A 15050-nucleotide genomic window follows, 5' to 3' on the forward strand; every position below is an offset into this window, starting at 1 on the left:
TAACATTCCATTACCCTAAAGAGAAACACAGTATTTACATATATTTATATATTCAACATTATTGCATTGCAAAGCCAAAAAGCAAACAAAGAAACCTAAACCAGGAGGAAAAAAAAAAAAAAAAAAAAAAAGGCAGTTTGTTTCCTGGAAAAAAAATAATATTTACCTGCATACCTGTGATTTTTAATTAAAAAAAATGTCCAGAGATTAATGGTTATGAATGGACAGGAAAAGCTTTACTCATTTAAAGAGTATTTTTAATCCCACTAGAAGAGGATTCTAGGAATTATTAATTCAAAAATCAGGCAGCAAAATCGTGTTCAAGAGGACTTGACTAAACTTAAAGAAGGTAACACAGATTTTTTTAAAGAATAATTAAAAATAATAATTACATTTTTAGCAGTGAATGTGTATTTAAATAAAACCATGTATAGCAATGGAAGAGGAATTGATTTAGTATTTCCTGGTACTTTTAAGGGGTTTAAACCCCATTTGAGCACCTCAAGCTGAAGAAGAAATGATTTCTTTTGATCTACAGATCCTTACAAAGTCTGTTATTTTAACAAACATCACCAATGTGTGATTTATGCTGCATTACCATTTCACAGAAATGCAGAAATGATAAAATTCATGTCTTCAACAGGCCAGGACACACAATAACACAGGAAGGAAAAAAAATAAATAAACTGTGATTTAAATATCAGCTCATCTTGAAAGACAACCGAGAACTTTTAAAGAGCTTTGTTTTGGCAGCAGCAAACACCCAAAAAACCTCTAAATTCAGTGATATAAATAAACCCTGAATGGAATCACAGCTCTACTGGTACCAGTCCCTTGGAAAGGCTGAGCTTTACCAAGGCTATTTATTTATTATCAATTTATTTACGTTTTGAATTCCTGCCCAGGGAGGATAAAAGGCCACACCTTGCATTTGACACCAGCACTGATAAATAACTCCTGATGAGCTCTGCCAGCAGCACCAAGCTGGAAATCTGGGATTTCTGAGATTCCTCAGGCACAGCAAGAAAGGGGGAAAATAACAGAGTCAAGCAAAGCATTCCTGGAAGTGTGGAAGCAGAAAAGTGCTGCAGTTTGGGCAGAAAAAGCACAACAGGAACAGAGAGGGAAAACTCATCAGGAACTGGAAGGACAGGAGCCAGGGAATGGTTTTAGGATGAAGAAGAGCATTCCTGGATGGGACATAGGGCAGGAATTGTTCCCTGGGAGGGTGGGCAGGGGCTGGGCTGGAATTCCCAGATTTGCTGTGGCTGCCTCTGGATCCCTGGCAGTGCCCAAGGGCAGGCTGGACACTGGGGCTTGGAGCAGCCTGGGACAGTGGGAGGTGTCCCTGCCATGGCTGGGGTGGCACTGGATGGGATTTAAGGTCCCTCCCAACCCAAACCAGTCTGCGATTCTGGGATTTAATAAGCAGAGCCAGACTGGGCACAAAGAAATGCATAAAACTGGAAGGGATTAGAAGAACAAAGAAGGAGCAATGCTGCAGTCACTGTGCAGAGCTGAAACGCCAGAGAGCAAGAGCTGAAATCTCAGGAGCCAGGAGCTGAAATCCCATGGAACCAAGAGCTGAGATCCCAAGAGCCAGGAGCTGAAATCCCAGGAACCAAGAGCTGAAATCCCACAGAACCAGGAGCTGAAATCTCGGGAACCAGGAGCTGAAATCCCATGGAAGCAAGAGCTGAAATCCCACGGAACCAGGAGCTGAAATCCCACGGAACCAGGAGCTGAAATCCCATGGAACCAAGAGCTGAAATCCCAGGAACTAAGAGCTAAAATTCCACGAGCCAAGAGCTGAAATCCCACGGAAGCAAGAGATGAAATCCCACGGAAGCAAGAGATGAAATCCCACGGAACCAAGAGCTGAAATCCCACGAGCCAAGAGCTGAAATCCCACAGAACCAGCAGCTGAAATCCCACGAGCCAGGAGCTGAAATCCCATGGACCAGGAGCTGAAATCCCAGGAACCAAGAGCTGAAATCCCAGGAACTAAGAGCTAAAATCCCACAAGCCAGGAGCTGAAATCCCATGGACCAGGAGCTGAAATCCCATGGACCAGGAGCTGAGTGCTGTGCAGTGACTGATGGTGTCAGGCCGAGCTGCAGCAGCCCAGGAATGGTCACAGGACCAACAGGTTGGGCAAGTTGTGCTGACAGGAGCTGCCTCCTCAGTCCCCCCTGCTGCTGGCAGGGGACACAGGCTCTGACCTCTGCCTCAGGTTGGGTTTTTTGCAAGGGAATCAAGGACAGGGTGAGGTACCTGGACAGCAGTTTGAGTTAATCAGCGTTGGGAATGACTCTGGAGATGTGATCAGAGAATCCCAGAATGATTTGGGTTGGAAAGGGACCTTAAATATCATCCCATCACCTTAAATATCACCTCCCACTGTCCCAGGTGCTCCAAGCCCCAGTGTCCAACCTGGCTTTGGATCCAGGGGCTTCTCTGGGAACCTATTCCCAGATCCAGTTAAAAACACCTCTTGGAACATCCTGCAAGTTTCCCCCTCTAGTTCCAAGCCCCACTCACCTTCCCAAAGTAGAATGAGTCAGCTCCACAAAGAGCCAGGGTTACAAAGTTGGATTTGGACAGAGAATCAGCCATGGCACCTCCTCCTGAGAGAAGAGAGAAGATGAGAAACACGCACTGAGGGGGCAAGATAAAAAAAAGGCAAATAACAGGAGTTGTGCAACACCTCAAATGATCACACGGCTAAACATCACTGCGCCCGGGTTCTGCGAAAGCTGCGCTTTTGTCAAAAGAGAACCGAGAAGAGCCGTCCTAACCCCGACTAAAATCCTGCCACAGGGGACTAAACTCCCTTCTCCACCCCGACAGGAGCCCGGGGCGATGCCTCAGCCCTGACAGGCACCTGAGGGGCTTCCTCCCGGCCGGGTCACGGAGCACGGGATATCCCCGGGATGGGGGCACGCCTCCGGACGCCGGACACCCCGCCCCGTCCCAGCAGCTCCCGGGCTCCCCCGCCCGGCGCCATCCGCCCCTGGAAACCTGAGGGCCGGCCGCTCGCGTGTGTGATGCCGAAGGCACGGTCGTGTCCGTGCCGCTGCTCCCAGAGCCCGCAGGGGTTCAGGGCACCGAGCTCCGCCTCAGGCGGGCCGGGGCGGAGCGTCACGCTGCCGGACACAAACCTTGCAGCGAGCGGGCTGGGAGAGACGCGGGAGAAGGCGGCCGAGCAGTCACCGCTCTTTCCCTTCCGCCCTCCATCCCTCATTCCTTGTACCCATCCCAACCTCCATCCCTCACCCGCCGCGCTCTCACCGCCGCGCTCTCACCGCTCCGCTCCCGCCGCTCCGCTCCCGCCGCCCCAAGCGCGCCCCGCCCACCGGACACGCCGCCCATTGGCCGGCCGCCCTCTGACGTCACGGGCCGTGGCCAATCCGCGGGCCGGGCGCCTGCGCACGCGCGAAGCGCGGCCGGATGCGGGCGGGCGGAGGCGGGTGAGGGAGCGGGGGGAGGGAGCGCCTTCGGCCCCTTGGCCTTCCTCCTCCTCCTCCTCCTCCTCCTCCTCCTCCTCCTCCTCCTGCGGCCCCCGGCTCTGCAGAGCGCAGGGACACAGCCCGGCACGGTGTTGAGAGGAAGTTTCTGGCGAGGGGACAGAGAGAGGGATGCGGCCCCCTCAGCCGCGGGTCCTCCCCTGAGGAGCTCCCCGGGAATTGTGTGATCTCCTCCCGTCCCCTTCTCCAGGGAAAAGGCCGGCATGGTGGAGAACTCTCCGGCCCCGCTGCCGGAAAGGGCCATCTACGGGTTTGCGCTTTTCCTGGGCTCGTGGTTCGGCTTCAGTGAGTATTCCGAGGCTGAAGCCGGGGCCCCCAGCGGTGTTTGGCTGCCTTCATATTTTAATCAGGTGTAAAACTCGAATCACGCACGTTTTCGCGTTCACTAAGCACCGGAGGTGGTTGTGGTGTTACCTTCCCCACCAAAATACTGAAGAAAAAAATAAATGAAGGCAATCTGGTCGACAGCGGTGGAAAGTATTTGGGGTTCTCTCAGCTTTTCTCTGCTGGTGTGAGGAATTTTATATTTTACCGAGGATCCAGCTCAGGACCAAGGTTTGAGAGGGTAGGAAACACTTTTTAAAACACAAGAAAAGGTAAATATGTTTTAGTACAGGATCCTCTTGTGGGCCTTTGGGTGAGTTGGGTTCAGCTCCTCTCCCAGGAAGATTCAAGAAGGATTTTCAATCATTTTTCATTCCAGTTCCATCCAAACACTGCAATTTTACCTGTTTTTCCTTCCCATTAAATGACCACTGTGAGATCATTTTTCTGCTTTAATCTTATCTCTGTTCAGGTTCCTTTGCTTTCTTTTTATTGAGGTGTTTGGGGGTGGTTTTGTTGTTTTTCTTCTTTATTGTTCTGCACTTTAACTTGGAATAAATCCTTGTGTGTCAGAAATCAAAAATTAAATGTGAAAGCAGATATAAAACTGATCCTCTGTTAGCAGGTACTGGGCAGGGTTTGTGTCTGAGAGGCAAATTCTTTTTTGGGAGCGATATTTTGGTTGAAATAAAAGCAAAATTTAGTAAATCTGCTAAACCATCAGCCTTATTGTGAGTTTTTAATTTCGTTGTGCAGTTCTGTACCTTATCTGGGCTTACATTCCTGAGGCTTGGCTCTTCTCCCTGGGACTCACATACTGGCCTCAAAAGTAAGTTCAGCCAATTAAACTCTTTAAATCTTATTTATTTTCAAACAAAAAAACTTTTTTTTCCCTTTTAAATGATGGTCTTGCATTAAACCCATTTTTCCCTGATGATGAAAGGGCTGAAATGTTCCTGAAGCATTTTTTTTATGGTGAAAATATTTCCTTGTGCCATGAAATAAATAATATTGGGATGTTTGGGGATAAATTTGGCTTTTTTGCCTTCAGGAAGTTTGCTGGTGGAAACACAGTAAACTTCAGATCATAATTAAAAATAAACACCTTTTTTAAGGAATTTATCTGATGGTTTATCAGTAGCTCCAGTGGAGTCAGGATCCAGAATCCTGTTTCTTTTCCTCTGGCAGAAATTCATCACGGATACAACACACCAATGTTAAAAGTGATTTATTATTAAGCATTTGTTCCTAAATGTAACATTTTAAACTCTTTTTTTTTTTTCTCAGGTACTGGGCAGTTGCTCTGCCAGTTTATCTCCTGGTGACTGTGGGAATTGGTTATATTTTGCTTTTTGGGATTAACATGATGAGCACAGCTCCACTCAACTCCACTGACACCATCACAGGTAATTTAAAAGTGCTCTTTTAAAAGTCTCATCCTTCACTGAGAATTCTGGAAATCTGTCAGGAATAAAACCCACATTTTAAGCCTTTAAATATTTGACTTCTTGGAAGTCCTGATGTGGTTTTCAGCATCCTTTAAAGCAGCTGAATTTGTGTGGTGTTTAATTATCTAATTAGACAATATCCTTGGAAAAGCAGGATCATGCAAGCCATGAAATGTTCTCCTTATCTTTTGCAGATAACTTTGCAAAAAAGCAGCAGCAGAAGAAATTCCAGGAGGAGGCAATCCCAGCACTGAGGGATATTCCCATCAGTGAAGTCAACAGGATGTTCTTCCTCCCTGAAAAAGGGCTCTGCAACAGCAGATAGTTGGTATTAAAATCTCTGTGAACAAAAGATTAATAAAACTGGCAGAGGGACAGTTAAAACCTCTCCAAACTGAAAATAAAAACTCCTTCAGCTTGCTTTCCTCCCTGAATTTCTAATTAAATTTATATGAAATTATTATTATTATTATTATTATTATTATTATTATTATTATTATTATTATTAACCTTAATAACCTGCATTGTTCTTGGGAATTTTTGCCCCAATAATTTATCTGGTTATTCTTTTAAAAATTAAAAAAGGTGGATTTAAAAGTGATCTGTGTACTCGCAGCTTTCTGCTTGGAATTCCCCTCTGAGAGAGGGGAAAAAAAAAAAAAGCAGCTTTTACACAGAGTTTAATTCTATTTCTCTTTGAATTTAGGGAGAGAAAATGTGGTTTGCCAAGTCAAACACTTGAGGATCTTTTTTAATTCTCAACTAGAAGTGTTAGCATTGTAAATATATTATTTATCTTTGTAAATATTAATAAAATGTGGCTGATTTTTCCATGTTCACTGTTTTCCTGTGGTTCTGGGTGATTTCTCCTGGGTTAAAGTGTTTAATGCTCCATTTTCCTTCACAAAAGTCTTTATTCAGCCAAATCTGTTGATCCCCCACCCCTCAAAATTATCAGATTTACTGAATGACCAAAAATAATAAAGGTGAAGATTTGCTGAAACGAGCCTTGAAATTACTGTTTTAAATTTATTTTTCAGAATACTTAAACAAAATTCAAGGAAAGAGCTGAAAATGCAGGAACTGACAGGTCCATGCTGGTAAAACCCAAGATTAAATGGTTCAGATCTTTTTTAAACACTGAATTTTACTTTTTTTTGTGTGTATTTCCTTTCTCCCAAGTGTCACAAATTCAGTAACCTCCAGGACTCGATGTTATTTAGGTCTAATATAAATCCCAATGAATAGAACCTCATTATTTATGAAGCCTGTAACCAACTTCAGTAGAGAATTTAGTTAAAAATGTTAATATTTCATTAAAAGGTAAAAAAATTTGGGGAGTTTGTGTGAAAAATTTGATGCAAATTCTTTAGAAATACGTTAAAATTATCATTGGGTGCTCTGGAAAGTTTTAAGACTTGGTAACAATCATGTTGTTAATATATATATATATAATATTTATACATAGATAATATATTACATAAAATTAACATTATTATATATATTAATAAGTATTGCTATAATAAATATATTTTAATAAATATTTTAATTTTTTTCTATTTTAATAACTATAACTCTGTAGTTGGTTGGGTTTTCTGCCTGAACCTGAAGGAAAAATCTCCACGTTCAGTATTCCAGGTAGGATTTTTTAAAAAAAAAATCAATTCAAAAATTTAATTTTTCTCCTAAATGAAGGAAAAATTGTTTTCAACATTTCACTTTGAAATACTGGATTTTAGGTGTATTGGCATATGGGGGCAAGGTATAAACATGAATTTATGTCTCAATGAGAACAGCAGTGATTTGTGTGGTAATTTTAAGTTATCAATGAAGTTCTGGGGTTTAGTTTGCTGTTGTTTCACGATCCCATCCTTTTATTCAATTTTAATTTTCATTAATGATTTAACTTCCATTAAATCTCGATTTTATGAGCAGCAGACACAAAGATGTGTTTACTCTCTTGTCACTCCTCTAATCACATTCCAGACATTGAAGTATCGACTATAATTGTATTTTCACCCCCTTTTTGGCAATTTAATTTGGAATCCTGATGTGACAACGAGTTGAAGGCCACGTTTGGGATCATTTGATGGGAGGATTAATTCAGTGCCTCCTTAAGGATGCCCAAATCCCTTCAGGATCACGGGAAGCCACTGGAAAATGCCCTGAGAAAACACAAATTAAAGGATGTAAACCTTGGGCAAAGACTGGAGCCAGTGATTAATTTCATTTCTCTGCTGACCCCACAGTGATGGGAGAAGCAAGAGGAGGCCAAGGGGGGGCTGTTTGTTCAAGGAAAATTTGCAGGGATGAAACTCCAATCTTTGCTTTTCTGTCACTGCTGCTTTAAAGACACCGTGGTGACCTTTTCTTCAACTGGGGCATGTTTGACACTTCAGAAATTGCCTCTGGGAGCAAAATAAAAGCAGGTGACGTGGGGTTTGGGAGTTAAAATACGGATTTTTGGGGAATTGGGGGTCCAACAGGTGTTGCCTGTGATTGTGGTTGAGAAGATGCACAATTCTACAAAGAGGAGAGGAGGGGTTTTAATGTAGATTTATATAAATTTTGCCTTGGGTATTGAGGAAAAAAACAATCCCCCACATGATTGAACGGTGGTGCCTCTCTTTACAAAACATCCCTGGATATCAGGTGTCCATTCTTCTCAGAGACTGAGGGGAAACTGAGTAAATAAAAGGCAAAAAAACTTTAAATTTGCCCTCACTGTCACCTTTCTGCCTTGCTGGTGGCAAAACTGGGAGAGTTCTGCATTGTCCCTGCTGGAATAAAGGCAGGGATGGAATTTCAGTTTTGGGTTTAACTGCAGCTTTTTAGCTTCTCCTGCAGCTTTTATCCTGTTGGGGTTTGATATTTTACACGTCTTTGCTGTGAAGATCATCTGGTGGGGCAGGATTCCCTTAGGTGGGACAGGAAAGGAAAAGTGTGGGGGGAATTGTGTCCCCATAAAAGAACACTGAGGTGCCCCAATGGAATGGGGCTGTGCCAAAGGAGCCAAATTTGTGTCTCTCTCTTCTTTCCATCTTGGCAGGAGAGGGGAGGAGGAGAAAATCAAGGACTGGTTGGATGCTGGGAGGAAAGGCTGCCACAGCTGGGATTGTTCAGCCTGGACAGGAGAAGCTTTGGGCTGAGCTCAGGGTGGCCTTGCAGGGCCTGAAGGAGCCCCAGGAAACCTGGAGAGAGACAATTCCCAAGGGCTGCAGGGACAGGACACAGGGAATGGCTTCAAAGTAGGATTTGATGGGAGCTTGCGCAGGAATTGTTCCCTGGCAGGGTGGGGATGTGCTGGGATGCAATTCCCAGATTTGCTGTGGCTGCCCCTGGATCCCTGGCAGTGCCCAAGGCCAGGTTGGACACTGGGCTTGGAGCAGCCTGGGACAGTGGGACAGTCCCTGCCCTCTGGATGATCCTTAAGGTCCCTCCCAACCCAAACCATCCCATGATTTCCTTTGAGTTAAGCAGATGAACTCTTGCTGTTCCCTAAAGCATTGTCCATCCCCAAATTATCTGGAGAATAAGGAATTCTGTCAGCTCCACTGGATCTCCCACCCTCACCGTGCTCAGGCAGGGGGAGAACAGGAGCAAGGACAGCCCAAGGCCCTCTGATCTAAAATAAAAAGCTGCAATGTTAATATTAAATGTTCCTCCTGGGACACACCTATGTGTATAGGAGGTCTATAAACATTAAAAATGCAGCAAGTCTCTGTGAACTTCAATTTCATTTGTGGGTGGAAATAATAAAATTCCACAAAAATCACAAAGTATTTGACTGATCTCGTGCAAATAGATTTTGTTCACCTTTCTTGTGGGCTCTTGAGTTGCTGAAATGTTTCATTCAGAGTGCTGCTTGCTGAGTGCTGTTGAATTTCCAGTCAGCTTTCACCCAGCTGGGATGAATGGGGGGTTTTGTATCTCTCTGTCCAGGAACTGAACTGTTTTCTGAGGAGAAAGTTTTGGAAGGATTCGGTTTTGTTCTGCCAGTTCCCTTGCAGAGGAGTTGCCAAAGTCAGTTTTGTTGAGATGCTGTGCTCTGGATGAAAAACAGCTCATAAATGAAGCCAGTGTAGAATAAATAACATTAAATAGGAAATGTTTCAGTGAATTCGGTGGATTTTGTCTCTGGAGCTCAAAAAGCTGCTGTTGGGAATATTGCCTTTGCTCAGTTCTGCTGCTGTTGTCGTCCTCCCTGTATAAATGAAATTTAGGGGGGGAAAAAAATCCTGGGGTAGTTCTTTTTCTCTTAATCCAGATTAATCCTGCATCATATTCAGAAAAAACACATTTCTGTGACCTGCAAGGATATGCTTCCCTTGGATATTTGTATCCTTCAGAGCTTGTCTTAAAAGCTCCTGGAAGCAGAATTCGAGGCTGTTGTATGAAAATGAACTTAAATTATGATTTTTCATGCAGAAGGAATCTGCAGAGGTTTTGTGGGGCCATCCCTATCCCCGGCAACAAGAAGTTGCTTTTTTGCTTTTTGCCATCATTTTAGGGACTGGAAAACGAAAGCAGCATTTACTGGCAGTGTTCCAGCTGTTGAATCCCCAAGGGAAAAAGCTTTTGTGGCACAGAGACCTGAGCCAAGAATTCCCCATGTGCTCCCAGCCTTGCCTTTGAAGTGCTCAACTCACCAGGAACTCCTTTTTGGGGGAGGGCTTTGTTATCTTTTTCCTCTAAATGATGGATGGTCCCGAGGTCACTCTGACTCTGAGGTAAAAAAGCAGAAGTGGGAACTGAAAGTTGCCTGCAGCTGAATCACAGAGATGTTGCTCCTGCTCACTTTGGGGCTTCTCTTAATTATTAACGAGCTCAGTGCATTTTTTTTTTGTGTGTGTGTGTGTAATGGGTCATCACAGAGCAGTGAAATCATCCTGGATGCTTTTCTGTTTGCTTTTGCTGCAGACTCAATAAATTATTTTAGGGTATCTTGTGAAATACCTTCAATTAGCTGCGTTTTAGTGCCCTGTGTTTGGAAGAGGGAAATGTGTGGAAATGAATCCAAAAGCTGAAATTTTCCTTTGTCACTCTGGGGTTTCAATTTAACAACTCATTCTTGTCGTTCCTTACATGATGCCTCCTGGAGGAAATTTAATTAATGATCCTCTTTAGAGTTTGCAAGTGGAGATAATACTAATTTAAAAAAAAATCCTTCGTTCTAATAGATTAATTCATTTGGAATCTGAATTTTTGCAGCCTTCAGGTGTGTGCCACTCCTTTTGTTTGCCAGTAGATGACTGAGAGGAGGAGCTGCCACACAACTGAAGGGCTTCTGAAAACTTCCTGACATTATCTCACACCCACCAGAGGTGCAGGAAAGGTCAAAAATCTGCATTTCTGCATTTGCTTTGTCTCTGGGGAAACCGTGGCAGTTTGGGTTGGAGTTAAGGCACAAGAAAGATAAGAAAAATTAAATGTAGTGGGGGCAAATAGTTAATCCTTGAGGTATTTAAAGGTGCTGGTAGCAAGGTAAGGGCTGAGAAACTCTCTGAGAATAAAAAAAGGTTGTGGGGAAGACAAACAGGTGCCACATGATGCAAATTTTAATGGGGCATTAAATTAAATTCTGGTGTTTAATCAAGGCTGACTTTTTTTTTTTTTTTTTTTTTTTTTTTTTTTTCTGGCTGGCAAAAGATTACAGGGGGGAAAAAGAATCTGATAACAAGAGAATGGCAGAACCCCAGAAAATATTACAAATGTTTTTTAGAACCTGTGGGTTGGACTGGAAATGGAAGAATGCCAGCTGGGCATTCAGCATTTTTAGCAAAATAATAAATATATCCCATGGAGCCAATAAGCAACACTTGCAATAATTCCTTGCCTAATTTCAATGTGTTTGCAAGCCTTTGGGTTATTTTGGGGCTGCACATTACATTATTCAGCCTCATATTCAATGCAATTCTTCCTCAGGACTGCCAAGTGTTTAAAATAATGACCCAGGCCAATGCTCTCAATGTTCTGTAGCTGTGTTACTGAAACCAACCTGATTTAAATCTTTGAGTCAGCTTCAGGGTTTTATTGGCAAGTCTCTAAATAAAAGCACAAAAGGATTTCCTGCCATTTTCCAGTGCTTTTAACTCGTTCTCCTTGGAAAGAAAATTATCAACAGTTTCTTGTTGAGCTCTGCTGTATTTCTGTGTTTGGTCAGGTGTTTGTCCATCCATTCCTGACAGTTCTTTTTTTAAATTCTTCACTCTTTAATGTGCATTCTGAGTCTCTCAGGGATCATTCTTCCTCCTCTTCCTCAGACTCAGCATCATCATTGTAGAAGTGAATTGTGGCTTGTACAGGAAAACTGGCCAGAACTTTCTCTCCAATGTTAGCAAGAAACTTCTGGGATTTGGATTTGGGCAAATAAAGCCTGAGAAGAAGAAGAAAACACACTTTAAGAGGAAAAAGTTCAACAGTGCAACACTTAAAACTTATTTTTTAATTGGTTAATTTTAGGATTAGGATACCAGGGTTAGATTGGGGTTGGTGGCTTGAGGTACAAAGGTTGATTTTAGTGGATTTTGTGTCTCCAGCTGGAGGAGGAGGAGGTGTGGACTGATTGATTGATTTATTTAGTTCAAAATCCACATTGTTTTATATTAAAGTCATCCATGGCCCCTCTTGGTTTCACTTTTGGCAGCAATTAAGGTCCCACAGAATTTCAGCTGCCACAGCTTTTATAACAAATGCCTGTGAAGAAGATGGATATTCCATTGATTTTTCCTCCCCTAAAGGAAAATCCCAATTAGGAGCTTCCTAATTAAAGAATCCAAACGTTGGTGAAATCCCTTATCAGTCCTCCAAGTTTAGAAAGCTTTACCTGGAGTTCAACTTTTAATCAAGAGCAAATTAAAGCAACCTCAAACTTGTACCAATCCCACTCCATTTGCAGCTGTTCCCATTAATTATTTTGTCTTAGTGAGCAATAAATGTAAATATAAATTAGGTGAAGCAAAAAAAAAAAGAGGTTTTAAAATCACTTTTTCCTGATTTTCATCTTTTTCAGGCTCTGCTCAGCCTGGGCAGCTTTGCTGAGGGATAAAAATCTGTTCAGTTTGGTGAGTAATTAAATTACTAAAATTTGGTGAGTAATTAAGGTATTAAAATTGGGATTTTTCCTTCTCCTGAGAAGGAAGGAGTTTAATTTTTTATTTTTTTGGTCCCTTTTCCTCTCTCAGGTGACAGGATTGAACTCACCTCACTGGATGCTGGAATCCCAGGGCTCCTTTTGATCTCCAATTTATTACTTGACCATCCAATTCTGGCTGGAAAGACACACATTTATTAATTAGAATGAATTAAAAATGAAGATTCCACTTATTTTCTTTAGGTAACTGGAGAATTCCACAGTAATGCTGCTTTTTATTTTGCTTTTTCCTCTAAGTGGAATTCTTGACATCATCACTGTGGGTCTGTTCTCTCACAAAAATAAAACCTCAGGACCTTTGTTGATTGTGCCTCAATCTCTATTTTTGTTCTTTCAGCTTTCCCACCCAAGGAAATAAAACTAAAAATCACAATGCATGTCAAAGCCAGCAAGAGTTACTTTAAAATTCAATTTTCTGTTGCTTTCCTCAGTGGTTTACTTAGAGCAACATCCCTCCCAAAAAAACCCAATAAATAAAATCATGCAGATGAAAATATGTTTTTAAAAGTCATTTTCACTTTAAACTCCCCCTATATACAAAATATCACATCCAGACTATGCCTGGAGATTTCAAACTGAGGTTATTCTTGTTTTCTAAATATATATAATTAAGCAAATATAAAGTGCTTTTGAAATGAGGGTTGTGTGGGGTAAGGAGTTGTTTCTGCAGCTCTTGATGTTATGTTAGTAATATAAATCATTATTACATTATTATTACATTATAATTACTAGTTTAAATATATTCATAAGATATAAAGAAGAACTGATAATTCTACATTTAGAATTTTCTTATATCTAGAATTTGTAGATATTTTAGAAAAATTTAACACAAAATCAGAGTTAATCTCAATCATCACCAGGCACAGAACCTTAATTTAAACCACGTTTTCCAACACCAAAGAAATGCTTGAAAGAACAAAGGAGGAAGTGCCCAAGCCTGGTTTCCCAAATTCAATCCCTGCTTTTCCATAGGAATTTCCCATGTTCAATCCCTGCTTTTCCACAGGAATTTCCCATGTTCAATCCCTGCTTTTCCACAGGAATTTCCTGAGTTCAGTCCCTGATTTTCCACGAGGATTCTTTTCCCCAGGATTTGCTCTCACCATTTGTTGGTTCTCTGTGGCCTCCCCATCCCTTGCTGGGAGCATCCAGGGCCTCCACAAAGCCAAGCTGCTGGAAAATCAGGATAAAATGGAATCATGGAATATCCTCAGTTGAGAGGCAGCACCAGGATCATGGAATCCAACTCCTGGCCCCGCACAGTCCCCCCAAAATCCCACCCTGTGCATCCCTGAGAGTGCTTTCATTTGATAAATCAGATTTTTATGGCAATATTTGGGTTCTCCCCACAGCCCAGCCACCCTCTGACCCATTTTTCACCAGAGGCTCCTTTCCCTTTAGGATCTCACAGCTCCAAGTGAACTTCAGATGGTTTTAACAACCCTGAAATATTTTTTTATTTCTGCAAGAAACCCCCAAACCACCTCTCCCTGCCTCTCTGACAGATTCTCTGCGCTTTACTGAGTTCCTGGTTATTTTTTGAGGCAGCAACTCCTGTATTAATCCAAGGAAAACAATCTGATCCCATTAACTCAAGGGAGCAGAGGGAGTGCTGGCTGCTGTGCCTGCCTTTTTTGGGTTTTTTTTGTGGGGTCACCACAACTCTGGATGCTCTTCCCACCAGGATTTTCCATTTCTGGTGCTGTGATCCAGCTGGAGAAATGGAAAAGGGCTTTCAAATAAACATAAAAAGAAGAAGGAGAAGGAGAAGGAGAAGGAGAAGGAGAAAGAGGAGGTTATCACAACCTTCATTTCAGTTCTGAAATCCCGACTTAAAAGGAGGAACTTTCAGCACAAGAAATAAAATAACGAGGGAACACTTTCGGCAATTTTACTTTCAGTAAAACACTTCCAGCATTTCGCCCTTTACTCCCGAGGTTGAAGAACGTTTTTGGGTTTCTGGTCGATGGAATAATTCCGTACTCCCAGTTGGAGGTTCCCAAGCTGGAAATGTCTCCCCCGTTGCTGCCTTACCTGCCCAGGTGCTGCCTCGGCCGGGCCGGGAGCTGCTGGGAATCCCGGGAATCCCGGCAGCGCCTCCCGGCTCTTCCCTCCATGGAGTTTGGGATGCTCTAAAAGGCAGGAGAGGCTCTGAGCCCCTCCTGCCAAAGGGACTCACCGCAAACAAACACGGGCACAGCAGGAGATGTCCTGGAGGACAGAGAGCACAAAGGTGGAGGAGTTCACCGAGGAGGTCAAAGGTGGGACAGGTCTCAGCTCGGAGGCTGCTCCAGGGACAGCAATCAGAGGGGTTTGGTTAAGTTTGGTTAGCAAATCCCACGGGATGTATTTGTATTGACACAATTTACACATATTTATCCGATTTCTCTTTCTGGAGCTGTTTCGCCGAAAGTGAATTTGCAGAATTCCCACATGGGGTTAGTGCAGGATCAGGGTTTGCTCTTTATGAGATGCACTGTGTAAATGCACTTTTGGGAAAACTCATCCACAGCCTGTCCTAAAAAAAAAGTCTAAGTTCAAATGGGAACTTTCTTCCCAGAGAAGGAGAAATAATTTCATTTCCTGACCAGATTATTT

General features: G+C 42.8%; 2 protein-coding genes across 2 annotated transcripts; one reads left to right on the forward strand and one right to left on the reverse strand.

The window, feature by feature from the left end:
- The first annotated feature begins 3562 nt into the window (after window positions 1–3562).
- Window positions 3563–5759, forward strand: PIGP (phosphatidylinositol glycan anchor biosynthesis class P). The gene is made up of 4 exons (XM_066314169.1): window positions 3563–3812; window positions 4608–4680; window positions 5139–5257; window positions 5494–5759. The coding sequence occupies exons 1-4, from the start codon at window positions 3731–3733 to the stop codon at window positions 5622–5624; spliced, it is 405 nt and encodes a 134-aa protein (XP_066170266.1). The 5' UTR covers window positions 3563–3730; the 3' UTR covers window positions 5625–5759.
- A 5550-nt stretch (window positions 5760–11309) lies between these two features.
- RIPPLY3 (ripply transcriptional repressor 3) lies at window positions 11310–14527 on the reverse strand. The gene is made up of 4 exons (XM_066340195.1): window positions 14487–14527; window positions 13556–13622; window positions 12503–12570; window positions 11310–11675 (listed from the first exon to the last, which is right to left on the reverse strand). The coding sequence occupies exons 2-4, from the start codon at window positions 13598–13600 to the stop codon at window positions 11540–11542; spliced, it is 249 nt and encodes an 82-aa protein (XP_066196292.1). The 5' UTR covers window positions 13601–13622; window positions 14487–14527; the 3' UTR covers window positions 11310–11539.
- Between the last annotated feature and the right edge of the window lie 523 nt (window positions 14528–15050).

The sequence above is a fragment of the Sylvia atricapilla genome, chromosome 2 (assembly GCF_009819655.1).
Source record: "Sylvia atricapilla isolate bSylAtr1 chromosome 2, bSylAtr1.pri, whole genome shotgun sequence".
In the NCBI taxonomy this organism is placed as follows: domain Eukaryota; kingdom Metazoa; phylum Chordata; class Aves; order Passeriformes; family Sylviidae; genus Sylvia; species Sylvia atricapilla.